This window comes from Eleutherodactylus coqui, chromosome 10 (genome assembly GCF_035609145.1).
Source record: "Eleutherodactylus coqui strain aEleCoq1 chromosome 10, aEleCoq1.hap1, whole genome shotgun sequence".
Classification (NCBI taxonomy): domain Eukaryota; kingdom Metazoa; phylum Chordata; class Amphibia; order Anura; family Eleutherodactylidae; genus Eleutherodactylus; species Eleutherodactylus coqui.
Window position 1 is genome coordinate 58,424,852 of NC_089846.1, and position 27,718 is coordinate 58,452,569.

The following is a 27,718-nucleotide window of genomic DNA, read 5'->3' on the forward strand; positions in this document are numbered from 1 at the left end:
ACATACATCAGGCTCAGCTAATAGTCATAATGCTACTAGAACAAAGTTGCACATAGCTAAGAATGGTGTTTACTGACCTCAGATCTCTGTCTTCCTCTTCTGCATTCTGTCTTAGAGGAGAAGTCATTGACCGAGCGTCGGGAGGGTTGTACATCTCTCCACCCCAGATCAGTTTGGAGTCTGCTGGAGGAGTTCCTCGCTCTCTCATCAGTGGTGCATGGCGCTCATATCCATCTGACCCTGAACCACCACTATCTGATCGCTCCCGAGACATTAGACCTAGGAAGAAAATAAATGAACATTAAGAAATGAAAACACGGCCAAGCAGTCTGCAGCACCAGCAAGTGAAAGTGTGAAAGAAATGGTCAAAGTGTAGTTGGGTTTGTCAAGTCTAATAATTCACAAGGAACATTACAGATGTTCCATTAATTGCTAGAACTGAGAAGAATATTTTTTTCAGATGTATTTCAACATGTAAAAAGAGACTAATTTCTGTCAAATAGTGACAAACACTGGCGCTCCCTAAAGCGGTCATCACCTACCTGTGGGGTGCACACCTGCAGCTGGAGGGTAATAATCCATGGGCCTCCCCTGCATGATGCGTGGGTCTATGAAAGGTGGCACCATCACCCAACGAGGATCATAGCTAACATGAGGTGGTTGCAGGGGGGCAGGTGGTGGTTGAGGGGTAGGGACAGGTGTTGTCCGTCCAATGGAACCCCCACCGTAGAGAGCTTTTTGAGGTGGCTGAGCTGTAGGTGCTGCAAGAGCCTGTGAAGGAGGTGGTCCACTTGGGGAAGGAGGAGTGGGCTCTCTATTCTGTTGCCACTGTTTCATTAGCTGCTCCTATAGCAAAATAAAGAGAACAAGCTTGAGTTAAAGAAATGTATAAAAAAAATACCTAATCTATCATTCTCACTTCCTGGCCAATTTAATATTGAAGCACACCCTGCAAGATACAGTATGCGGCATTTTAACATCTGATAGCTCACAAATTAACAATCCCTGTTCATAGGTCTAGTCTGGCGCCTATATCAAATTGATCAGAGAAACCATCTGTAAGAGCAGCTCCTGGCTTATGTAAATGGCCATCGTGTAAAGGTACTTTTAGACAGAACTATTACCGTTCAAATGAGCAAAAATGAACAATAGTCGTTCAGTCTAAATGCAAGCAAACGACTGAACGGCGATCCTTACCTTTTCGTTCGTCATTGTTTTTTGCAAACAAATAAAAAAAATAAAAATAAATAAATAGAAAAATCGATGGATTGTTTACTTATTGTTCAGTTTAAACAGCAATAGTTTAGTCCCTCTCATTTACCTATACAGCAAATGTGAAAGACTGAACGATTCGTTTGAATGAACCAACAATGCATCTGCCTGTCTAAACAAGCTGCACGACAGCGAACTAGCTCAGGGCAACGCCACTTACTTGTTCAAACGATAATCAGCGTGTCTAAAAGGACCCCAATATTACATTTATCCTGCAGTGGAGAGAACTCTGTGACTGGTTGCCAGGTGTACCGGAAGTTGGATTAAGATAAATGTTCTCCTTTCTTTTTCAAGGCCAAGTACAAGCATCCTAATAAATTTGTCTCATCTTGTGGTATCCATGCGCCTCCTCTTGAAATCTACACTATGTAAAAACCTGGCATAGAGTTCGGCTATATTTTACGACAGTCACTGGCATAAATCATAGTAAATTTTATAGGCCTGGCTGGTCCCACCACCTCCTGCCAAGCCCTGCCTATTTTAAAAAAGTGTCAAAAGGAGAAGAAAATGCTGAAAAGTTGCAATTTTTTGCACAATGGGGACAAGAGATTTTGCACAAGGAAAGTTCAATGTTGGGTCCAAGAGAACAATATCCCTGTTCATACATATCACCTGCTGCTGACGCTGGAATCGAGGTGGCAAACTCTTCTGAAACTTGCTGTATCCTCCACCTTGGGAGGGCCCTGTATTTTGTGGCCGGGTCACAGCTGGCACTGGCTCTTGTTTGGGCTCTGGCCTAGGAGGAGGGCTTGGCTCTCCTTTAACCTGAGGAACTTCAGGAGGAGCTTGTGGTGGAGCTACGGTAGGCTGTGGAGGTGCTTCAGCAGGTGGCGCTGGTTCCACCACTATGGGTAAAAAGAAACAAAAGAAAAGGTTACGTAACATATCTATAAACATACAACGCGGTTAATGAATATTACTATTACACAGGATACCATACCAGGAGAATGGGCTGGAGGATCCACCCCCTCGGTAGTGGCACTCCTCACATTGGCCACAGGTTGCTCTGCCTCTTCTGGAGCAGCCCGGCGCTTCATGTCCAGACGCTTGAGTTTCTCTGCACAAGCAGCTCTTCGCTCCTCTTCCATCCTCCGTTCCTCCTCTTCCCTTCTTCTCCTGGCACGTTCCACAGCTTGGGAGATTTCAGAAGATGACTGTTTCCTACGCTGACGCCATGCCTCATCCTCATCTTCCATGGGTGCAACAGCTAAAGGCGCCGCTGGCTTTTCCTGAACAAAAGGGATGTATTTGATTGGTTTGGACGTTTCAGATTATTACCCATGACAAAGCACTTTGGGTGTATTCACATGTTCCAGTTTTGTTGCAGAAATTTCTGCGACTCATACCCGTTCTATGCATCTAATTGGGTTTGTTTCGGCAGCAAGCATAAAGGATTTCTGCAAGCTTCATTCAGAAAATAATAATAATAATAATCTTTATTTATATAGCGCCAACTTATTCCGCAGTGAGCTTGTCACAGAAATGTCCGTTTGTGAATATACCCTTACAAGGACAAATGCCTGGTCTAAACATAGTGCCGTTCTTGTACTTTATTCAAATTCTCTACCTTGTTCTCAGGGGTAGATCCCCGATGTGTGGCTGGTGCCCTCTGAGATGTTGCAGCACTAGCTGCAAGTGCCTGCTGGGGTTCTGAAGCACGAGGCACCTCTGGCCATGCTGCCTTGCTTTGAGGCGGCTTCTCTTCAGTAGGAGAAACCTTCCTTGAATCGGTAGTCTCCGCTGGAGTCTGATGAAGGGCTGTCATTTCTGAGCTAGAAGTCTCGTTCTCCCTGCAAATATACAAGATAGTTAGATGAAACACAAGACTTCAAGCACCTCAAAAAAGAGCAGAACTAATAACCTGTACAAACGCACCTTTTTTCTTCACTATCTGTGTCCTTCCCATCCTCATCATCACTGAACTTTAGTTTTTCAGTGTAATCCACCTCTTCGTGTGCTCCTGGGGGAGGGAAGTAGGAGCAGTGTAAAGTCAATCAATTATTTTGGAATAGAGAGAGGGGAAACAAACCAAGACTTTGGAAAGAGACATGAAAGAAACAATAGGAGCATCAGAAAGCTTGTATATTCTGGTCCTAGACACACGGAGCTATGCAATCATGTCATTAAGCTCCTGAAGACAAAGCTACAGGAAACAAGGGTAGTGTCATGAAGTCAGAAGGGACATGAGGGCCACAAGCAAAAATAGTGAAAAGGACAATGCACCAAATCTATGCAAGAATCAATTGTCAAGTCAGTTTGATGATCGTTAAAGGAGATGTCTCGAGGAAGCAGTGAATTTTTTTTTTTGCCCAGTCCCCCTAATTAAACATACATTACTAATTACCCCTGTAAATTACTTTCCTAGCTGGTTTCTACTTACCGTTCCAGCGTTTCAGCAACTTATAAAACTTTTTCCCAAGATAGCCGCCAGCTCTTTTCGCATCGCTTGCTGTAGCCCGACGTGCGCGCTCCCGAGACGCTACCAGCTGTGTCTCCATGGCAACCAGACGCCCCGCAGCCGCCGACCGGAACCCTGGAGTGAACACGGCCGACCTGTCACCCACCGCCAGGCAGAAGGTAACCGGCGCAGCCCCCCCCCCCCCCCATCACAGCGGCAGCCCCCCCCCGGCCCAGCGACAGCCCCCCCCCCCCCCCCCGGCCCAGCGCTAGTTCCCCCATCACAGCGGCAGCCCCCCCGGCCCAGCGACAGCCCCCCCCCGGCCCAGCGCTAGTTCCCCCATCACAGCGGCAGCCCCCCCCCCCGGCCCAGCGCTAGTTCCCCCGGCGCAGCGACAGCCCCCCCCATCGCAGCGGCAGCCCCCCCCCGGCCCAGCGCTAGTTCCCCCGGCGCAGCGACAGCCCCCCCCCCCCAATCGCAGCGGCAGCCCCCCCCCCCCCCCCCGGCGCAGCGGCAGCCCCCCTGGCCCATCACTTACCAGGACAGCTGGACAGCTGGGCGGCTTCTCCGGACAGCTCGGCAGCTCTGCACCTTCCTCTAACAGAGGAAGGTACAGAATGGCCGCTCCAGCGCGCTCCCGAGCAGTGACAGCTCGTCTGCGCATGCGCAGAAGAGCTGTAGCGGGGAGCACACTGAAGCGGCTCGTGCTGAATGGAGAAGACCGGACTGCGCAAGCGCGTCTAAAAAAGCAAGCTGCCGGCGAATTTAGACGGAACCATGGAGACGAGGACGCTAGCAACGGAGCAGGTAAGTGGAATAACTTCTGTATGGCTCATATTTAATGCACGATGTATATTACAAAGTGCATTAATATGGCCATACGGAAGTGTATAACCCCACTTTGTTTCGCGAGACCACCCCTTTAAGTCTGCCACAGAAATTCATAACATACAAGGAAAAGTAGTAACACTATAATGTGGTAGCTGTGCGATCTGCAACATATACAGGCCTTCATATCTGTGTATTCACTCTTCTCCATAATTCATATCCTATATAGTAATAATACAATACTAGAAAATGTCATCACTTTATAACCAGTTCTGACAATGAAGGGGCGCTATATCCCTCTCCTTCACGATCTTTCTCACAAAGCAGGACCACCGTGGTCACCCGGCTGTGCAGGGAAAATGTAGATGAAGACGCAGTGCTAAATCAGTGTTGAGTACCCTTCATTTTCGGAACAGGTGATGGTATATGCCAATGAGTGGATTAAACCATTAAAAAGGGAATGTTCACACATAATGGATGCGATGCAGATTATGCTGTGGATCCGCAGCAGACTTCACCCTTTAAATTGATTTTCCAGAGTGGAAAAATCTGCAATGAAATCAATATGTGTGAACAAATCCATAAAAGTATTTATACCCTATTCGCTAGAGGGTTCAACCTCTGGGAACCCCAGTGATCCCGAAATTTGTGGACTTTGAATGGCCCATGTGAATGGAGCAGTGCTGCACGTCACCACCGCTTTATTCACTTCTATGGGACAAAAGGGAGATTGATACACTAGGCAATCTACATTATCCCAAAGGAATTATCACGAATGCAAAGTTTCATTTATATGCGGCATTAACGGCGCACAGATTTCGAGATCACTGGAAGTCCTTGCGGTCCGAGCCCAGCGATCAGGCCTTTATTCTCTATCCTGTGGATAGGGAGTAAATGTCTTTTAATGGGAAAACCCCACCACAACTAAACTACTACAAGGGAGGGGGGTGTACAACAATGGGGAAAGCCTCCTCTGCCATAGACAAAAGCAATCACCTGCCCATCCATCATCTGCCTCTTGATCTAGTTCATCAAATTCTTTCAGATCATCTTGCTTCAAGATAGATGGGCGACTCACAGGCTCAGGCATCCTAGGAGCACTTTGAGAGGCACGTGGAGGAGCCAGTCGAGGGAACCTACATTCGGAGACAGTAATCTAGTTTCCTTAGACATTAAATGTAGCGAGTACATCAGCTTCATCAGAACATAAGGCCTTCTTCACATAATAAAAAAGCATCAACTTACCTGGGAGCTTCTGTGCCATGAAAACGGAAAGCTCCTTGTGGCCCATACGGAGGAGGGAACGGCAAGTACGGGGGATACATCTAGAGGAGGAGAAAAACACAGGCATCATATACCTGGCATCTTCAAAAAGCATTTCAGGAGGGAACAATTAAGGAAAGGACAATGTATCAGAATTAAATGTAGACTGCAATGTTCACACAATCTACAGGGTGAAGCCATAACAAGATAAAAGCTGACTTCACTTTTGCCTGGAGTTTTGTTAAGCTATAGGTCTACTTTTGAACCCACAATTTACTTGTCGCTAGATCATTCTAGTTCTGTGTTACATTCTGTATTGAAGTGCAGAGCTGCATTCACTGTGTGCAGGCTTCAGAGCTGAAAACTTTTATCATTACTTGCTAGTATGTCAGAAAAGAGCTAATTTACACTCTGGGAAGTGTAGTCCCAATACCAGGCACTTCACAGTCATCAGATCAATAAGAACCTACTGTACATCTCTACAAGAATGGTCGAAATCAGTATGTGTGCTAAATAAAGTTTTGAAGAAGAAATGCATTGCTTGGAGATGCACTTCACTCCCAGCTAAGGGTGGGCTGTTAAAATCGAATTATTTCGCTTTCAGGTCCCCACAATTTAGAATTTTGCCTGAATCGTAAAACTGAGTTTTAGCTCCACCCATATGGGCGGAACTAAAATCAAGCATGGGAGAGGGCACTACTGGGTGAAATAGGTAGTTGTCAAACAAGGGGGCTCCCTGCCCTATTCTTTGAAGTACTGAGCAGCGGTGCAGAGCCGTGACGCTGCCCCTGGTTGCAGTCCGATGTGGAGTGGAGATCCAAAGCTAAGATTCCACCTGCAGTACATCATCCATGGTCAGTGCTTGTACCCATCACAGCTCAATTTGAGAAACACCTCCCAGTACGGGGTCTGTGTTAAGCGAGGGAGATGAGGGCTATGACATACTACTGTAACCCTACAATATACCATATTTTTTGCTCTATAAGACGCACCCCCGTTTTAGAGCGGGAGAATAGGGAAAAATATTTTGAACTCACCCAGGGACAGTGCAGGGGATAGTGCCGGGCGACGGAGCATATGAAGCAGCAGAGGTCTGAAAACAGGAGCTCCGTGTCACAGGGGCGCTTGTGTGCGGCAGGAGGAAGGGAAGAAGCCGTTTGGTGGAGGCAGGGAGCATTAGCAGTTCCCGCTGGCGCTCACCACCAATCAGCAGTATGTATGCGCAGCAGTGGGGAGGAGGAGAAACTGCTAACTGATCGCACATTTGTTCGTGCGATCAAGAGTTTAACGTCGCAATAAAAAATAAATAAATAAATAAATAATAAAAATAAATACATAAAAATAAATAAAAAATAAAGAAATAAAAAAAATAAGTAAATAAATAAATAATAAAAATAAATACATAAAAATTAGTAAATAAATAAATAAATAAATAAATAAATAAAAAATAAAAATAAATAAATAAAATAAAAAAAAACAAAAACGCAGTCTTGCATTAAACTCGCGGTCAATTTCAGCACATTCGCTCTAGAAGACGCAGTGACTTTCCCAAAGTGTTTTGGAGGGGGAAAAAAGTGCATGTTATAGAGCGAAAAATACGGTAACACATAAATCCCACATACAGTTGTGGAGCCCACCCACCCACTAAATTGTGGGGCCTCTACTACAAGACTTCCTGCCACGCGGCACCACTGTGGCACTAAACGAGTTACAATTCTGGAGTAAGAGTGTAATTAGGAGGCGCAGACTGGAGAGTGCTGCAGTGAAATCCTTGTGTCTCCTTGCTGCAGAGTATGTAAAATGACTGGACACTGCCATCTGATGTAAATGTCCTTTGGAGGATCAGCGTGAGGACTTCTAGCAGCAGACTGAACTTTCACAGATTGGGTTGTGCCGTCAGTGTGAAGCTCATCTGCTGTGCAACCAGATCTGTATGAAAGTTCAAGCTTCTGCTGTAACTCCTCATACTAGTCCTCTGGAGTCCGCCTCCGCTAACACGATAGGCGGACTGCTCAGAGACTGCTCAGTGCACCTCTCATTTTTAAGGGATCATTCACAGAGTTTTTCAGTAAGTTGTGCGATTACGTCAAGGGGTTCCGTCACGGGTGCAGAAAATAGCGCTCTGACGGAGCCACAAAATGGAATAATTCATTGTTATTAATGAAACAGACACCACTTTGGTGTTCATTTTACAAGGTTTCTACGCGTTTCCATTTTACTCGAAGTACAGAGCAGCGTAGTCTGCTAGGTTAAAACAGATACCTAAGGAGTGTCCGAGTCACAACAGAAGTGAATGGCAGTAGCTGTGTGAACGCTCCCTAAGGTTGCACTTCCACTTTGCACTTGTAGCCCATTTCTAAGTTTTTCACTCAATTTTGATATGCAAAAAATGCTGTCTGAGAGCTGCGTTTCACTGTGAAACGCTGCAGCTTTGCGATGCAGTTTTTAGCTGATTGGCTTCTATTAGTTAAGCACATTGAAATGATGTGCTTCACCTAGCGAAGCCAATTGGCTGTAAACCACATCACAAGATCACGGCATTTCACAATAAAAGGCACACAATTCTTAGACAGCGTTTAAGACGTAGTTAACATGCACATCAAAATGTAGTGGAAACGCCACAGAAATGAGATAAGTGCAAAGTGGAAACACAACTTTAGAAAAAGTCATCTGATCTTTATTTGACCATATTTAAAGTCCCCTGACAGTCCAGACAAATAGCACAAGTCTCCCTGACACTGGGAATTTGGTAATTCCTTGATGGAGGAGTCTGTACTCAATATCATGAAAATCTGCAATCACAGAGTAAATCTCTGTAAGAAGGAAAACTGTTAGAATAGAGGAGAACTATAAAAGGACAGGGAGAATCCCATCTTCCCAAGATACTCACAAATGGTGTAAGCATCCCCCGATATGGAGGGAACTGTTGGGGAGCAGGGGGAGGCAGCCCTGGCCGGAGGGCTGGCTCGCTGCTGGGGGTGTGTGCCGCATCCGAGGGAGGCTCGCGGCTCTCACCATCCAGGGAGCCTGGACCAAGCGCCCCCCTCCCACCCCCGTCCCTCCAGCTGGTTGCATCTGAAGAATGGAAAGTTTGGACAGTAAGTAACAATTATATGAAAAACAGATATAATAAATCTTACAGGTAAGGAAGAGTCTTACTCTGGGGGCGGAGGCTTGGTCCTGGCCCATACGACACAGCGGAGGTGTTCTGGTCGTGCCCACTTTTGTCCTGGTCCCCAGCCGCCTGCAGGGTTGGAAATTCCTCTCGAGAGAATGGCGACAGTCGGCTTGATGCCTTTCCACCTAACAATACATGGTGGGATCAAACACTTTAACAAAAGGGATGGAGTTAAAAAGGTAAAAAAAAATAAAATATTAAAAAGCGTCTGGTGTGCGGGTGGACTATACACCAAAAGGTGGTTTCTTAAAGGGAATTTCTGAAGTTCTCATACCATCTCCTTGTGCTCCATGTGTGGAACTGGCCTGTGCCCAGGTCTTTACCACGGCGGCGGCTGGTTGGGGGGGCTGTACAGAAAGAAAAGAGGAATTATTTGAATGAAGAAAAATGTATATATTAAAAAAAAAAAGCTTAAAGGGGTTGTCTGAGACCCCAAACCATTCTATATTGCTCTAGGTTACAATGACCATCTTTGTAATTTAGTTACCATTACAAATACATGCCATTTCACATGTCTCGACTGTCAAATCAGCCAAAATTTCACCAATGTCACATACACAACTGAGAACTTATAAGAGCAGTTTATGGCCGTCTGTAAAACTCTTTCACCAAGAGAAACATAAGCAGATGCAAAAGTGTGCAACCAGTAGAACTTTAAATGAAAAGTGTGTAGAAAGGCCCACGTGGCACCTTGCACACTTGAAGAGCAGAAGCACCATTGCGTACCACTCAGGAGGCATCCACTGCCCAAGTAGAATGCGCTGTAACACAGAAGGGAGGGTCTCTGCCCATGGCACTCTAGGCCTCCGCTGACCTGATCCAATGTGATATGATAGCTTTGAAAGCTGCAAGGCCACGTCTTGGTCCATGTGGGTTCACAAAAAGTGGATGTCTTCGAGAGGGAGAACCGCAAGACTCAAACTAAATTCAATGTGTGGAGAGCGCGCTCCATTGGTTAGCGGTGGAGTGACAGAACGAGGGCAAGACAATGTCTCTGCTGATATTGCAAGCCAACACCACCTTAAATAGGATGGAGGGAATGGGCCGCAGGACCACCTTGTCCTGACGGAAGACTGAACAGACATTTTTCCAACAAGGCTCAGAAAATTAGCTCGGAAACCCGGCAGACGGAGGTGACCACCACCTAAAAGGTCACCTTACAGGACAAAAGACAAGCTGGGATGTCACGCAACGGCTTAGAGATGAGAATGCAGTACATCTACTACCAGATTGAGGTCCCAAGGTGCAATAGTAGAATAGCAAGGAGGGGGAAGAGTGAGCGACCCCCTGTAGAAAGGTACGGATGGATGACTTTGAAGTCAAAGGGCATTGGAAAAGTATAGAGAGCACCAACATCTGATCTTTCAGGGAACTGAGGCCCAAGCCCATGTCCAGACCTGCCTGGAGGAAGGACAGGAGGCGGGACAAAGAGAAGCGCACAGGATGGAAGATCTGCGGTTCGCACAGGAGGAAGGTTTTCTAGCCTTTATCATAGCCTGAGTGATGGGTTCCTCAAATCTTCAAGGCTCTCAGTACCACGGTCTCAACTGTCCTACTGCTAAACGAGGTGTGAATAAACTTGGGAGGAATAAGGATCTCTGTATGAGAAGTCTCAAAGAGGAGGGGGCACAGAGTATGGATGATCAGGCTGACGAGATCCTCATACCACATGCGTCGAGGCCTTTTCGGAGTGATAAGAATTACCAGGAGGCTTTCCATTTTCATCTTCTTGGGAAGAGTAGGAAGGGAGGGAAGACTTAAGAAAAACTGGAAGTTGGTTCAGGGAATTACAGGGGCATCCACAACTCAAAACTGGGGGTCCCGAGACCTGGACACAAAGATTGGGAGCTTGTGATTAATCCTGGACACCATCAGATTGATATCTGGGTAACCCCATTTTCTACAATGTGCTTGAAACACGTTGGGATGTAGCTCCCATTCTCCCATGTCAACTCCACTCCCTGTTCAGAAAATCTGCTATCCAGTTATCTACACCAGTTTGTGGACCGCCAAGAGAGCTCGGAGCTGGAACGTGATCTTCAGACTACGTTAGGATCTTCGTTGTTTCTGCCATAAACGCCGTGCTGCAGGTCCCACCTTCAAGATTTACATAAGCAACGGCTGTCACGTTCTCAGTTTGCACCTGAATTGGGAAACCTGTTTGCTGGGGTGTGAAGTGTTGAAGCGACAGGAGAATGGCCTGAAGTTCCAACACATTTGTTTGAAGGGCAGACTCCCTTAATGTCCAAGTGTCCTGCGCTGTGAGTTTCTGCAGTGTACCCGCCTAAGAGAGTAGGCTGGCCCTGTGGCGAGTACTTGCCAGTGTAAGGTCAGAGAGGAGTGTCACAGATGGATCTGTGGAGAGTCCAGCCACCAGAAAAGGGAGCGTTGAAGCTGGCAGATCTCTTGATTGAGCGAATCTGTTGATTTGTCCCAAAGCGTGAAATTGACCAAAAGGAATCGCCTCGAAGGAAGAGACCATCAGCCCCAGCACAAACATGCAGTGACAAAAACTCACAGAATTCTGAGTTTGCAGGGAGCACACCTGCACCTGGAGAGATGTAATTTCTCCAGCAGGAGTAGGATATGGGCAAGTGCTATGGCTGATGATCCACCCGAAGTGGGGCAATGTGTCCAAAGTGATGTGAAGGCTCTCCAGGTTGTCCGACCTGGTCAGAACTTTCACCAAGATGTCGTTGACATAGGGGATGGCCAGTATCCCTTTGGAATGGAGAAGAGCCATCGCTGATGCCAAAACATTTGTGAAGACTTAGGGCAGCCATGGCCAACCCGAATGGAAGGGCTGTGAACTGGTAATGTACCGACCGATGGCAAAGCAGAGGAACCACTAATGCGCACGACAGATGGGGACATGTAGATGACAGAAACTCCACCAGTTCTATGGATGCAATGACAGATCTCAGCAAATCCACGCAGTATGGTCAGACCTTGACATACTGATTTAACTTCTTCAAATCTAAAACGGCTCTGACAGCACCCTACTTCTTGGATACCAAGAAGAGATTGAAATATACCCCTTGAATCATTTTATGGGTGGGGGGGTGGGGGAGAACGATGATGCCCTAATAGCATAAGGTGTAATTTGCATGAGCAAAGTGCTGGCCTTTGAAGGAGACACCGGAACTTTAGAGAAGTGATCAAGGGGGTAGGCGAAATTCTATGGTGTTGCCAAGCAAATGACCTCCTGTACCCAGGCGTCTAATACGTGAGCGAGCCAGGTCGCCCCAATAAGGGAAAGTCGTCCTCCCACCATGGATGGTTTTGGCGAGGGCCGCCCTTCATGCAGAGGAATTATTAGAGGAGGACTTTGGAGGGTTGTGGCCGAGGGCACCAGGAGGCTTTTCGATTTTGATCCTGCAAGGTTTTCTTGTGATCCGAGGTACAGGGGTCTGGAGCAGCGAAAGGAGCGAAACTGAGGCCCTTTTCTTCTGCGTAGATGTCGCTCGGCTGGAATTGTTCTGTTAGGTGACAGCTCTTACCACCAGTGGCCTCAGAGATGGTCTTGTCTAGTCTGGCGTCCAGGATTTGAGCCACAGAGTCCTGCATCTGGCTACAGAAGTGCGAGCCAGGAGTCTGCCTGCATCCAGGGAGGCTTCACAGATACATTTTCACACCTGGCCTATCTGATGTGCAATGTCTGTTAATTCTTCCAGAGGCAAGCCAGAGAGCATGCCGCATCATAGCCGTTTAGTCCATTCTGTAGTGGCCCTACTGACTCATGTAAAAGCGAAAACAGGCCACAGTGCTGAACCCACTGCCTCACAGGAAGTTTTGGCTAGCGATTCCAATTTTTGGTCACGTACGACCTGAAATGACAAAGCGTCTGCCATAGGAAGAGTGGTATGTTTTGCTAAATGGGACACTGGAGGGTAAACTGCTGGTGAAGATGACCACTGTTTGACGAACTCTTATGGAAAGGGGTACAGGAGGTCCAGACACTTTGGTTTGGTAAAGCGTTTGTGGGGAAGGTTCCATTCTCTGGTTAAAATGTCCTTGAACTCCGTATGAGGGAAAGACCTACGGCGACCATTTCGGATGTGGGAAGGAAAAAGTTTCCGTGGATGTAGCAGGTGTCTAATCTTTCACCTGAAGAGTATCCTTCATAGCGACTATGAACTAGAGTGGAGAACTTAAATGCGTGTTCCTCATTCAGGTCAGAATCTGAAGGAAACTCAGGAAGTTCGCCCTCTGAACGACTGTAGTGCCTGAACGAAAGGCCCGAACACGTCCCGGGAGAGAGGAGGTGGTATGACGATGCAGAGAACCTGGAAGATTGGTTAATGCTAGGTCTTCTCGCTTGAGGCATTCTGCTGCCGACCCTACCCTCAGAAGACAAGGAGGCACGGTCAACTGCTCGTTTGACTCTGACCCGCCAGCCATAGTGGTCCCCTGAGCTGGAGCAATCCCTTCCTATCTAAAGGCAGGTGAGCTCAGAGGCGCACACTGCAGGAGTTTCTGGAGCTATCGTGTCCATGGTGGAAAGACAAGTATTTCCTATGATGAGTGGGTATTTAACGCCCCCTCCCCTCCAACCCCTTATCTGCGGAGACCCCACTTCTCATCAACCCATCATTCTTCTTGGTGGGGTAACAGGGAGATTCTAGAGCCAGTCGTTTATTCACAGATTTAGCAAGATAACGCTGAAGACCGTGAATGAAGAGGTCTGCCTCCTACAGACACTCGGCTAAAACTGGCTAGCTTGGTGCCTGCAGGAGGAACTTACACTTTCTTTTTGCTTAGCGTCATCCGCCTAGTGGCAGTAGCTATACCCACAGTCCTCAATGACACGGATGAGAAACGACCGTTTGTACACTTTTAGATAAAGCAAATGTTGTGCGCTTCAGCAATGGTGAACATTAATATCGCTCTGCAAAGTTTATTAGTCATTGAAAGACAATCGATTGCCTGTTTACACCAGATGATAATTAATCAATCAGCGACTACTTTTAGGTGAGCTAAAACAAAATCACTAGCGAGTAGTGAAGGAATTATCGCAGGTCATCCTGTTTGTGACCGTCTTTACATGGAACTATCACATTTGCTCAATTGAGTGATTATTTGGACGATAGCTGGTATGTGTAAAGCCACGGTTAGTAAGACACTTAAAGAGCAGCTAACTAGGTACTTCTTTTCATGTCAAGACCAAATCAATCTCTGCCATCTTGCAATTGTTTCACCAATAGGCTTTAATCATGTCTACTATTGGTATTCTCCAATCCTCTTCCCCTCAGTATTATCATCTCTGTTCATTTGGCTTCTGCAAACTCTCCCTAACACCATAATACCAAACTGTCCCACAACAGTAAATCAGCCAAAGACATTAGAAAGACAGCAAACGTCTCACAGTAGATACACAGAGCGCCCCCTGTCTGACAACTTAAACAAAGTAAGCTGTATCACAATTTTAATATGTGATCCGCCACATTACCTCTTGTGGAACTGGAGGATGCGTCGACTGGTTTGATGCAGGCATCGGAGAAGCCAGCGGTGGCTGCGACTCCGGCTGCGGTGCTGGAGAGACATCGGTACTGGAGGTAGAACAGAAAGAAAGCAAGCAATGAAAAAGAGAAGTAGTGACAAGCAAGATATTAAAACAGCTGCACTGCAATTAAAATCCATTTTACAATGACCAATGATCGTGTGTGAATGTCTGTTCACCCGATAATTGCACCATGAAAACAGGGCCACTTGCAAGGCACGTCACAGCCTTCTCTACACTACTGTAACAGCTGCTTCATCACCTCTTTGGCTCTGGTGTATCCTGCTTGCTTGCCCATCCTGATCCGTCTTTGGGAACTAGAGAGACGTTTGGGTCATTCCCTTTGTTTTCTGCTTTCAGGCTTGGTAAGTTGGCTGGGGGGGGCATGCGCCTGGCAATAGCAACTTTACCGAGACTTTGCAGGCCATGGCGGGTTGTGACTGGAGAAGAAAGATCAGTATTAGAATACAACGCAGATTCCCAACACAAATCCCCTAATTTGTACTGCACAAATAGGAGAGCTATTTAAATAGCAGGAGGAAAAAAAAAGACATAGGGAGGAAATTCTTGGAAGTACTTGCATCAGAAGTCAGGCATAAAAAAAGCGCAAATTGCTGTGCAAGCTGTCCTTGTCCAAAAAAACTTTCTTGCCTTTCTCCAGCACCCTTCCAAGTGGGCGTAGCGTGGCGGATGGGGCAGGGGCACTATGGCCCGACAAATTCACTATACTTTACTCTAGAAACTGGTGTAAATTATAGTGCAGATCTACGCCATCTCATAGCTGGCACAGATGTGAGACACTGGCGCGTGGATGACTAAATATGCAACACATTTATTAAGAAGTGTGCAAGTCATAATACATTTGTTGCATCTTACTCCAGCAGCACTAAGACTGGCGTATGAAATGTTGGTCTTGAATAAATGTTACAATTGCATATCACTTCATCTTTCAGCATAGGAACATTGCTGTTTTTGACGACTCTTGGCACTGGCCATGACACAAGTCTGGCTGTCAAGACTGGTCTCAGCAGTTCGCCTTATAGTGAAAGCAACATAGTAAAGAACCTCAGTGCTGCCGGCCGCGGTCATGAAACATTTACCTGCTGGTTTCTGCACCTCTAAGGACTTGCCCTTGTATGTATCAAACAGGTTGAGGGACGAGTACTTCTTGCCATCCTTCCCTTTTGCAGTCTGCCCCGGCCGCTCTGACATTGCGGGGGAAGCTCATTGAGTACGATCTGAAAATGAAAAAAATTCAACATCAATGAAATGCCATCGTAATCAAGGTGCAAATATGTCCAGAAACGCTTTTCATATATACAATTTGCAAAGGTGAGAGTGAGGACTATAATTCAGTACATTGGTGCCGCTGTCCAGGTAGCTGCCATGTATGGAGAGATCTCAACTTCTTAACCCACTCCATACACTCCCCATGTACTTGCACATCACATGTTACTAAGGGGTTAAACCAAGTAACAGCCAAACAAATCTAGTAGCCAAAGCAGCGCTTTTACTGGTCAACCAAACAAACCTACATTAAAATCGGCACAAAAACCAGCGCAAAGTTTAGTGCCATCAGTAAAGTCTCTAACTGGAAGGTTCTGGAATTTCTTCAGCTCCGCTTTAACCCGATAAAGATGGAGCAACTTTTTGCCTTAAAGGAGTTTTACAAAGAGGCGAGAAATTAACCTCCACTTCCGTCCCGTGTCAGACACACAGTGTCATATGCTAGACTCTGTGTGCCCATCAGGTCATTGCACTGGGCTGGCGGTTTCGCTCCTTTTAAAAGGGGTTGTACTAGGATTACAAGTCATCTTCTACCCATCCATCTCAAGAACGGGGGGGGGGGGGGGGGGGGGGGGGGGGGGAACTGTCTCCCCCATCCTCCTCATCATATGGTTACTGCACTCCCCACAGTGAGGAGGAGACTGAATAGAGTGCTGGTCGTACAAGAGCTCCATTCACTTTCAATGTGACTGCTGGGATACCCGAGTGGCAAGGGCAGGCTGGGTCAGCGCTCCATTCATTCTGACGTCACTGCGGGAGGGGTTGCAGTGACAGGCAGAGTGGGACACAGGAGTCCCATCGTTATGATTGGTGGGCACCATAGTGCCGAGACCCTCATCAATCAGCAAGTCATGCGCTATCCTGTCGCCAGACCCTCCTCTATACTGCATCAGCTGTGACAGAGAAGGGGGCTATAGTCAAGTTGAGAGATGCTAAACAGCAATGGGCACAGAAGGAGATCCCATCGCACGTAGGTCAGAAGTGGTGGTCCTGACATTGCAACCCTTTATGGATATATGTAAATGGGGTGGAAATGTCCACAGCGGAAAATTCCGTAGCATTTCCGCATCCAACATGGAGTCATGCTGGTCACGTGATGCGGAATTGCGCTGGATTACGCAGAACAGGCTGGATACTCCCACCGCACTAATTGGATATGATTAGCGTAGGATATGAGATTTTTAAAAACGTATTTTCTAGAGGTATGAAGACATGGGCGCTTATTTACTAATAATGTTCTAAAGTAGCTTAGCTGAATAATAAATCTGCCAAATTGTAAGACCACGTTTTGCACAATTATTAGTTGGCTTAGTTTACGACAAAAATTGCACCAAAATTTTGGTGCAGTTAGCTGCAATTTGACACAATTAAGGCATAGAGCTTTTCTAAAAAGTCAGAAAAACTGTCCAAAAGTATAGAAAAACACAATGTAAATGTGGCGCAAAGCACGCAAGACAGTTTCATGTTGTAATTTGATCCAGAAAGCGGCCATATTTTGAGTATCTACGTGCCGTAGATACACGGTCAGAACGTCTTTTCTCACTATCGATATCCAGCTACAAACAGTTTGGGAGGATGAACCCCGGTGACAGAGTCCCTCTACATGGACGCTGACTTTTCACACCTTTGCTCATAGAACAGCCTGTGTGTATCATCAATCTTGCAATATACCTGCATTAACTTTTTTTTCTCACCACTGAATAGCAGGTTTGAAGTGGCTACCACTGGGGGGGGGGGGGGGTCTCCCTTCCAGCACCTTTGCAATCCACTGCCTGTCGTTAGGCATTTAGCTTCTTTAGTAAACAGGGACATGGGGACACTGCTAGTTACTACATGCAACCGGGGGGCAGGCATTCAGATGTTGCCTTGCAGATGATTGGAGCAGGGCTATGCAAGGCAGCCTGGGAAGTGTAAGAGAGGACGTCCCAATCAGTACAGTATTGGCAGAATGGCTGCTTAGGGCACCCCCTACGCGTGAGTGGATAGCAGACAGCAGGGCAGCAGAAAATTAGGAAAATCTACATGGAAAACGGATCTGGTAGGGCGCAAACAGCAGCAGCCAAGGAGGACCAAAGGGCTTGTCAAAAGTTTTTAGAAAACTCAGGTACACTTATTTGTGTATACATAATATAGCTATTTGAGGCGTATTTGCATTGCGGCGTCCGCCTCCGGACTCTGCTGTGTATGTGGCCCATAGCATTTAATGGCAAAAGGCCATTTTCCTCTCCACGAGCGGTAATTGATTGCGATTTTCCGCTCGTGGAGAAAAAAGAAAAAAAAGAGACGCCAAGTACACGGTCTCACAAGTATTGCAATGTATAATAGACACGAAAGAACAACTGCATGATCAAGTCCCAATGTGGGACTAATAAATATTTGAGAAAAAAAGAAAAAAAAAAAAAAGTTAACAAATGAACAACCAAAATATAGAGAAAAAAGAGCTGCATTTTGTTCCCTTACTGAATGCTGTATTATAGGTTAAAAAAATAACCATCAAAATACTCCACGTAATTGGCATCTCCGCATCCATAGTGCCTTGAACTATACGATCCCACTATTTATCCAGCAAAGTGAATGTAAGAAAAAAAAAAAAAGTTGCCGTTTTTTTTTTGTTTATCCAGCCTCCCAAAAAATGTCACAGGTCCCTAGGATATTTGGGTCGGTAAGACCTGCAGTCGGGCGGGACGCAGAAATGCAGCTGTAATACGATCATCTGAAACCGGCATGAAGACGGATTTACACTTGGCGGAATTGCTGCAGAGAAAAATCCGCTACTGAAATTTATGCCATGTATTCCTGTGAGTGGCGGGCCATGACCATGACCATGTAGGGCAGCGAGTGCTCTGCGTCCCCAGTGTCTTATAGCGGCGTTGGCATATTGGTGGCATTACGTACGCAATGTATTGTGTATGGACAGTGTTGCCTACGCTATCCATAGAGAACAGGGCTGTTCGTGCGCGATATGCGGTAAAATAGAGCATGCTGCCATCTTTTTCACCAGCGTTAGCTATGCGCAATGGATAAAACACTAATGTGCTTTCATTGACTCCATCCACCAGGTATCACGCGCCCGTGCATTGGATGCATAATACGCAGTGAAATCAGTTGTGTGAATGAGCCCTAGAAGTGATAAAAAGTGTCATATTTACCCCAAACCGATCCATATAAAAACTACAAGCAGTCCTGCAAAAGGAGCCCTCACACAACGGTCAATGGAAAAAAACTATTTTTTGGGTCTCAAATACGGAAAAACATTTTTTTTAACATGATTTAATTGTGCAAAACTAGTAAGAGAAAAAAAGCACTAAATTTTGGTATCACGGTAATTGTACCAACCCAGAGAATAACAAAAAACAGGAGGAATTGCTGTTTTTTCCCCCTTTTCTTGTCCCCACCCCAAATTTTTAAGAGCCAACACACCCCAAAATGCTGCCATTAAGAAATAAACATCCCAAAAATAAAAAGAACAATCCAGACGTCATTAGGCTAAATAGCTTTTTAAATCACGGTGAGGGCGTCCTGCGCCCGTGTGAACATGGCTGCATGTGCAAAAGAAACGCAAGCAAATCTACCTAGTTAATAGCGCAAAAACCGTTGTGCACTTGCGCACGCATGAAGCAGCCCTTAGTCCAGGCTCGCACGAGGGCAAGATTACCGCACATTCTGGGTGTGATAAGCGGTAATTCGCAGGCAATCATTGCGTTACGCTACGTCGCTCACATTTGTGTGTAAGCATTGCGTTCTACGAGAACACAAAAAAAGAACGCAGCATATTACGTGCGAGAGAGACCATTGTTCTCCAACGGTGTTCGATCAGCATCGCCCATGTGCAATGACATTGTGTATGGCACTAAACAGCCAAAGATATAGCAGACAGCGCTGGAACGCACGTCTGCGAGGCCCCATTGATTCCAATGGGAGAGTTATACTGCGATTAACGCAGCGCTCAAAACGCCGCAGTAATGGCGGTAAACAGTGCCTGGAATTCTGCAGCAGCAAACTTGATGCAAAAACCATCAGACTCGCCTTCTCCCGGCTTTATGCGCCGCTCCCCCAATACTGTGGGCGGTGATTGGCCGACAGGGGACAGGAAACAAAGTGCATGCAGAGCGGAGGTGGGAGGTAGATTTGTACAGTCCCCATGGCGGTCCTACCTTCCGGTTCTGCAGATCGTCCACAGCAAAATCTGCAAATATTTGAAATTGTTGCAATTTTTGACCACCGAACGGAATCGTGAAAATCTGCAACAAACCGCAGAATAAACAGACAAGCAGCGGAATGTAAAGTCTGCACCGCGGGTCCGTTTACCCTGCGGATTCTTATGCCACGTGTGGATATTTCTGTCAATCCCATCTTTATGGTGCCCAGCGCACGGCCGGTTTTACACGGCGGTTATTGTACGCACAATACGCAGAGAGCAGAATCCACTGATCTCAAGGGGTTTGTTCACATTTCACACGCTGTTTTTCTGCATATCTGCGCACCGAGTCAATGCAGATGTGAAGAGAGCCTCAGCGGCGACTGATGGACATGGAGTAACCCGCTGGAGGTACTGGGGGCAGGGAAAGCACAATAGAGAAGATGGAAGGGGAAAGGTTGCGCCAATTTCGTCTCGACAAGACATTTGCGTGTGGACAGAGGCGCACGCAGTCCGCAAGGAAATGTGTAAAACACTGCGGAGTTCCGCTGGAAAGGAACACATCTTAAGATGAATCGGCCACTTCAGTTGGTGAGTCTGTTTTCTGCACGCGAATAAACATGCCTTAAGGCCTCATGTCCACGGGCAAAATAAGAATTAAAATCCGCAGCGGATTTTAACTCTTCTCCTGCCCGCGGATCCGCACCCCATAGGGATGCATTGACCACCCGCGGGTAGATAAATACCCGCAGATGGTCAATAAAAGGGATTTTTTTAAAAATGGAGCATGAAAAAATCTGGATTATGCTCCATTTTCATGCGGGTCTCCCGCGGGGACAGCTCCCGCGGGCTTCTATTGAAGCCTATGGAAGCCGTCCGGATCCGCGGGAGACCAAAATAGGAATTTAAAAGAATTTACCCATCCGGAGCGGACCGGGAAGGTCTTCTATTCCTCACGGCCGGATCTTTCTTGCTTCGGCTCGGCGGATGTGCCCGGCGCATGAGCGCGGCACGTCGGCGACGTGCCGCAGCCGTGACGAGTTCATCCGCCGTCCGAAAAAGAAGATCCGGCCGAGAGGAAGAGAAGACTTTCCCCGCCCGCTACGGATGGGTAAATTCTTTTAAATTCCTATTTTCAGCGCTCATGTCCGCGGGGCAGGAGGGACCCGCTGCAGATTCTACATGTAGAATCCGTAGCGGGCCTGATTTTCCCCGTGGACATGAGGCCTAAGGGTGCAAGAAGTACAGGCCTCTTGGCTACAGAGGAATCACTATGCGAACCCTCTCTAGCCCCACTCCCACTCTCAGTTAAGCCCTCTAGCACCAACCCCCTATCTCTCCTTGCTATGGGGGATTCCCTCAGCCCCACAGGCTGTTTCGCGATCTTCTCCTATTGATTTCAATGGGGCCAGCGCTGCTGCCGCCGCCAGCCCCACTGCATCCCCTGGATGAAGCTGTCACAGCTGCAGCAGGGATCGCGATGTTCTCCCATTGCTTTCAATGGAACCAGTGCTGCTGGTCAATATCGCAGAATGAAAGGAGATGCTACAATCCCCCCCCCCCCCCCCCCGCAGCATCGCAGGCGTGAAAACATCACAAATGAGAATGAAACCACTGAATTTCATTGGTTTTATAGTCATGCTTTTTCATAATTATCGGGTGATTTTCTTGCATTGAGACTGAAAACGCACGATTATGAAACCAATGAATTTCAATGGGCTCATTCTCATGTGCGATGTTTTCACGCCTGCGATGCTGCGGGGGTGGGGAAATCGCAGCATCTCCTGGCATTCTGCAATATCACCCAATACTGTCAATGGGGGCAGCAGCAGCACAGGCCCCATTGAAAGCAATGATAGAACATCGGGATTTTCTGCCACAGCTGTGATAGCGGTGGCAGGAGATCCCTTCATCCCTGCGGGGAGTCCCCTCATCACTGGGCAGCAGTGACAGGGTGTTCACTGGTGAAGGAATCCTCTGCCACAGCTGTCACAGCAGACAGGAGATCGCCATCTTCTCACACTGCTTTCAATGGGGCCGGCGCTGCTGCTGCCCTATTGAGAGCAATGGGATGAAGGGAATTCCCGCAGTGATGCCAGCCTGCTTTCACATGGAGACGCCTCGTATCCAAGGGGTTCCACATGCATTGCGAGGGCGATATCTGGCCATAACACTCTCCCCAGTGTGCTAAGCATTCTGTTTTTCTTGCATGTAACCATAATACAGATACCGAACCTCTATTTACAATTGGCCCATTAATTTTTTTTTAAGTTAAAGGGGTTGTCCCGCGCCAAAACGGGTTTTTTTTTTTTTGCATAGGCCCCCCCCCAAAAAATGTTACTTACCCGAATCCCCTCTCTGCAACTCCCTCCTTCTTTTCCTCCAAGATGGCCGCCGGGATCTTCACCCACAATGCACCGCGGGTCTTCTCCCATGGTGCACCGTGGGCTCTGTGCGGTCCATTGCCGATTCCAGTCTCCTGATTGGCTGGAATCGGCACATGTGACGGGGCGGAGCTACGAGATGACACGTAGAAGGGGGCAGAGCCAGAATGCCGCTCGTGCCGGACCGACCAGAAGGGAGAAGACCCTTCTGCGCAAGCGCTTCTAATCGGGCGATTAGACGGAGCCATGGAGACGGGGACGCCAGCGCAGGGAAGGTAAGTGAATAACTTCTGTATGGCTCATATTTAATGCACGATGTATATTACAAAGTGCATTAAAGGGGTTGTCCCGCGCCGAAACGTTTTTTTTTTTTTTTTCAACCCCCCCCCCCCCCCCCGTTCGGCGCGAGACAACCCCGATGCAGGGGTTAAAAAAGATCACCGGACAGCGCTTACCTGAATCCCCGCGCTCCGGTGACTTCTTACTTACCCGGTGAAGATGGCTGCCGGCATCTTCTCCCTCCGTGGACCGCAGGGCTTCTGTGCGGTCCATTGCCGATTCCAGCCTCCTGATTGGCTGGAATCGGCACGTGACGGGGCGGAGCTACACGGAGCCCCATTGAGAAGATAAGAAGACCCGGACTGCGCAAGCGCGTCTAATTTGGCCATTAGACGGCGAAAATTAGACGGCAACCATGGAGACGAGGACGCTAGCAACGGAACAGGTAAGTGAATAACTTCTGATAACTTCTGTATGGCTCATAATTAATGCACAATGTACATTACAAAGTGCATTAATATGGCCATACAGAAGTGTATAGACCCACTTGCTGCCGCGGGACAACCCCTTTAATATGGCCATACAGAAGTGTATAACTTAACTTGTCATCGCGGGACAACCCCTTTAAATGCAAAACAGAGAGAAAAAATAAATAAATCACAGGCACGTGCACAAATATTTTTTTTTCCTTAAAATCGATCCTATTTTTCAGGACTGGTATATGCCAGTGTGAATATACCCCAAGGCTGATACATGCGCTCTTCTTGATCATAACAACAGACAAGAATGGGACATGCGATTTTTTTCATAAGGACCATCTGCCCATCTAGCCTCACCCGCCGTAATCTGGTCATGCGCCGTTCGCGGAATACACGTACACACATAAAATTTGCCTGTGTGAATAAGCCCCAATTGTCTCATTGATCCCTACCCAACTACTACACCAGCAGGTCGGTGCACGACCTCCACCAACACCGAGGCCGCTGCTTGTTACCCAACTGTAAAAGTCCTGCAGAACCTAAAGGGGAACTTACAGGGGTTATCCAGGGCCATAAGCTACCTCTGAGCGTGCTTACCTCCCCGCCGCCCCCGTTCTGCTGACGCTCACCCCAACCGCTTTTCAAGTCTAGCTGCAGCAGACCAGCCATCACGTTACCAGGGCCATGTGACCTCTGCAGCCAATCACTGCTTCTCTCTGGTCAGTGATTGGCTACTGAAGTCACATGTCCCTGTACCTACACGTCATCATTCTGCAGCCGGAAGACTGGCGGGGGTCAATGCCGCATCACAGGGAAGGCGGGTGAGACTTCTTTTCCCGCCCACTGAGTTTTGAAGCACTCTTGTCCTCGGATGACCCTTCTAATCCCCCCTTGTAATCATCGCTAATCATTTCCGTGCCAGAGGACGTTTTAGGGAAGCCGAAGCTTAAAATGTCCAGACGGTGGACGCCGACGCTCAACCTTCACACTGTGGTGCAGACATGGAGGGCAGCGACAGAGTAACAGCAGGCGCCAACAATTAAAAGACACCTCACTGGGACAACAAGAGACCAACAGCAGGGAGCAGGAACTGAAGGGCTCTCATACCAGCAATGAATGGCGTACCGACAAATGCCATATACTGTCTTGGCGCGTTTGTGCGCCTAATACGTGCCAAGATATGCTCGCCGCGCTCTATGATCCGTGCACCGTGTGAGAGGCACAACGTAAAATTGGTAGCGCGTATTTCGCACGCAAAACGCACAATACACTCTTATGGGAAAGCCCCAATAGCGCCCCCGCTCACAGCTAGTTCCATGAGCGGCGGGTCGGCCACCAACTACAAGGTTATGTTCCGCCGGCGGATTCTGATGTGGATGTTCGCGCACGGATTCAGGCTATTAAAATGGCGGATTTCTGCCGTGGTGATGCAAATAATTGGCGGCAGATCTGCACCGATTTAGCGCTTTTCAGTGGACAAATCCAAAAACGCACAATACCGGCGGCGGATCCTGCATCACGAACGTCACTTTATTTTCCGCATGCGGATTGGAAATTCGAACTGTAAACAACACTAGCGTTAAAACTAACGGGAAGCGAATTTGCCGCAGACGCCGCATCAAACGCCGTCACAAAAATCTATTCCGTATAGATTACGGCGACCACAAATCGCCGTTACCACATCACAGGCTGCTACCAGGGAGCAATAGCAGAACACAAAATTTGTGACAATTTGTGCCTGCAGGCAGGCAGGTAAACTGCGCACCAAGGTAACGGCTGACGACGACTTTTGCACAATCTAAGAAAACGGACAAAATCACGTAACGGCGACGGAAACTACAAAAAAACAAGGGACAAAATAACCAGCGAGCGGAACAGACGCCCCGATAATGGGCCATGGCGACCGTTCGGCGCCATTCTTGACATATGACGGATTCAGATTTCCTGCTCTTGTGATGGAAAAGCGAACGCAGTTGCAAACAGCGCCCACGCGGCAATTCGCATGGACAGAGTAAAAAAACTGGTGGACCGTGAAAAACATGAGCAAAAAGGCTGCGCCAATTCTGTCTGGACATTAGCGGTTCAAAACGGTGGCGTACTCCGAAGGGAACGTAAGGCAGCGGCGCACAGGAGTCACGGAAATACTCGTTAGCGATTAAGAGGAGAAAAAAAGCGCAAAACTTTAACAAACATTAAAAAAAACAAGCTATGAGAGAAGCAGCAGCCATAACAGTAGGAGGGGAAGCTGGCAGTGCCAGGGCAAGGGCAGGGAGGGCAGGGGACCACTGCTGGCGGGCATGGAGGTGATGGGGAAGATGCAGGCAGGGGGGTTATTAGGATGGAGGTGACTGAACGGAAAACAAAATGGCGACACTACGTCTCGTCCATCTACAAACAGCAGCACTGGCTCGGATGGCCGGTAGGACTGGCACTACCCCGGACCCCATACCCACCTGGGCTCGACGCGCCGGGTGAGGGGGTTCCGATGAGCGAGTTTTCGGGATGGGGAAAGGCTGCCGGGAGGAGGATGGCGGCGGATTGTCTTTTCCCCCCCTGTTTGCCTTGTAGCTCGATGGGGGAGGGGGACTAATCACAAGATGGAGGCAGGAGGCCCGCAGACCGTTCGTCTGGACGTCACAGCATTCCTGGCCCTCTGATTGGAAGGGCGGGGCCAGGGAGATACATTAGCGGAGATTGGTCGAAGTCAAAGAAAGGGCGGAGCGTTGTTTACTCTTAGGCCAATGAGAGAGCGGTTGGGCTCTTCTCAGCCAATCAGCGTTATTGTTGTCATTAAACGTGTACTACGCAAAGTGAGGGTTGGAACGCAAAGGCGATGCTTGGCTCTGGTGTCAGGTGTCGGTGAGGCCGTGTCGGCCATGTTTGTGTTTCCCCGTAGAGAAGCTGGAGGGTGGGCAGTGATGTTGGCAGCTGCTTGTCCTGCGTATCTTGGCATTTGGTCGTAGTATTGATGTTATGTTCCTATAATCACTATTTATATGTAGTAGGGCTTATATTATGGCCTCAGCTGCTGCAGAATGTCTTTTTGAAGAGCAGGAAAAATGTTCTTGACTGAAAAATATTCCCTCCCTTGTTAATAAATCACTTCTGCTGTGAGGAAAGGATGAGTGGTGCAGAATATACATTTTTAATTTGCAGGAGGGCTCATGTCCACGAGCGTTTTTTTCACTGTGTATTACATGTGTTGCACGTCCGCGTAATACGCAGTGTATGCAGTCAGTGGACTTTCATTCATCAATGCACATGTGCGTGTAGACGCTGCGTGCAGATACACGCAAGAAGTAGATCACAGCATGCTGGCGGCGTACCACGCAGTGTGAGCGCTATACATTGGTATAGGCAGCGCGTGCATGTGATACGAGGGCATGCGCAGTACATTCGCAGCCATTCAGTCTCTACATATAAGGTATAAGGCCCGTCTCACACGACCGGATTTCAATTGCGGAATCCACGATCATCACCCGCACGGACGATCTGCGGTATTCCGTACACATTGAAAAAACAGAGCATTGTCATATCCGTTCAGATGACCTGATAGCGATTGCGATTTCCGCAAGCAGATTTAAAATCGCAGCATGTTGTATTTTTCTGCGGAATCCGTACAGACAGCTTCCATTGACATCAATGAAAGTTGTCAGATCCGCGGCACATCCGCAATTGTCATTGCAGGTAGGCCATGGGTACCCGCGTCATCGCCTAGCACCGGCATAGGAAAAACAAATATTTAAAAAAGAATCTGTACTGCGCATGACCGACCGCGAGCATCTGCTGTCATCCGCATTACAGAAAAGCAAAGGTACACATGGTTGTTGTCAAGGCAGGGGCCGGATTTTACTGCAGGCCTCCAAATGCGGAATCCGGATAGCCCGTGTGAGACCAGCCTAACTTTTATTCATTTTTTGAGGGGACAGGGTGAAAGAACACGTGGCATAAATGGTACACATTTTTTTCAGTGGGCCAATTCAATTACAGTTATACTAAATTTAAATTGCCTCATTCACATGAAAAAAAACCAAACTATACTTAACTCTTTGCCGCTGCAGGGGGCTCGGCACGTCTGGCCGCTTAAAATCCCTGCCTGCTGAAAGAGTTGCGTCTGATTAGCTGAGTGCTCAGCCAATCAGACGCAGCCCTTTCAGTAGGCAGGGATTTTAAATCCCCGCCTGCAAAAAAAACTTCATTACAACTTTGCTAAACTCCCACTCCCTCCCTGCCCCCTCTCCTCCTCTTGCTGGCTTACGACAAGGGTAGGGGGCGGGAGCTTAGCAGAGCTAGTCCCCCACTCTCCACTCCAAGCTGTGGGAGATGCTGGGGAGGGGGCGGGACTTTAGCACATTAGCTACCACCCTATCCCACACCCTCCCATTGCAGACAGCCGGCAAGGAGCGAAGAGGGGAAGAAAAGGGGGAGGGAGTTTAGCAGTCACGCTGCTAAACTCCCTCCCACTTCCCTTCTTCGACAGCTGTCAGAGGCTCCCATAGGAGTCTATGGTAGTGGCCGCCGTATTCCGGCTGAAGATAGTTCCAGAACTATCTGTTCTGGTCGGCGTAAAAATGTCCAGCTAGAATGCGCACCGCCTGCGCTTTCTTTGCTGGCCGGCTTTTTTACACATCGGAAATACACCCATCTAAACTGGAAACCAGTGCATCAGATGGGCAGCGTATATCAGCCGGACGTGAAAGCAGGGCCGATAT

The 27,718-nt window shown here is 47.8% G+C and overlaps 1 protein-coding gene across 1 annotated transcript in view; it reads right to left on the minus strand.

Moving 5' to 3' along the window:
- Window positions 1-25,622, minus strand: part of PRRC2A (proline rich coiled-coil 2A) — a 46,681-nt gene extending 21,059 nt beyond the window's left edge. The window contains exons 1-15 of the mRNA XM_066581097.1: window positions 25,460-25,622; window positions 15,540-15,677; window positions 14,702-14,879; window positions 14,389-14,488; window positions 9,214-9,286; window positions 8,921-9,064; window positions 8,652-8,836; window positions 5,744-5,823; window positions 5,495-5,634; window positions 3,148-3,232; window positions 2,840-3,062; window positions 2,213-2,501; window positions 1,885-2,117; window positions 543-846; window positions 78-279 (exon numbers count right to left, since the gene is read on the minus strand). Of these exons, the coding sequence (XP_066437194.1) occupies window positions 78-279; window positions 543-846; window positions 1,885-2,117; window positions 2,213-2,501; window positions 2,840-3,062; window positions 3,148-3,232; window positions 5,495-5,634; window positions 5,744-5,823; window positions 8,652-8,836; window positions 8,921-9,064; window positions 9,214-9,286; window positions 14,389-14,488; window positions 14,702-14,879; window positions 15,540-15,651 (2,348 nt within the window). The 5' untranslated portion in view covers window positions 15,652-15,677; window positions 25,460-25,622. The remainder of the gene's footprint in view (window positions 1-77; window positions 280-542; window positions 847-1,884; window positions 2,118-2,212; window positions 2,502-2,839; window positions 3,063-3,147; window positions 3,233-5,494; window positions 5,635-5,743; window positions 5,824-8,651; window positions 8,837-8,920; window positions 9,065-9,213; window positions 9,287-14,388; window positions 14,489-14,701; window positions 14,880-15,539; window positions 15,678-25,459) is intronic.
- Window positions 25,623-27,718: the final 2,096 nt, after the last annotated feature.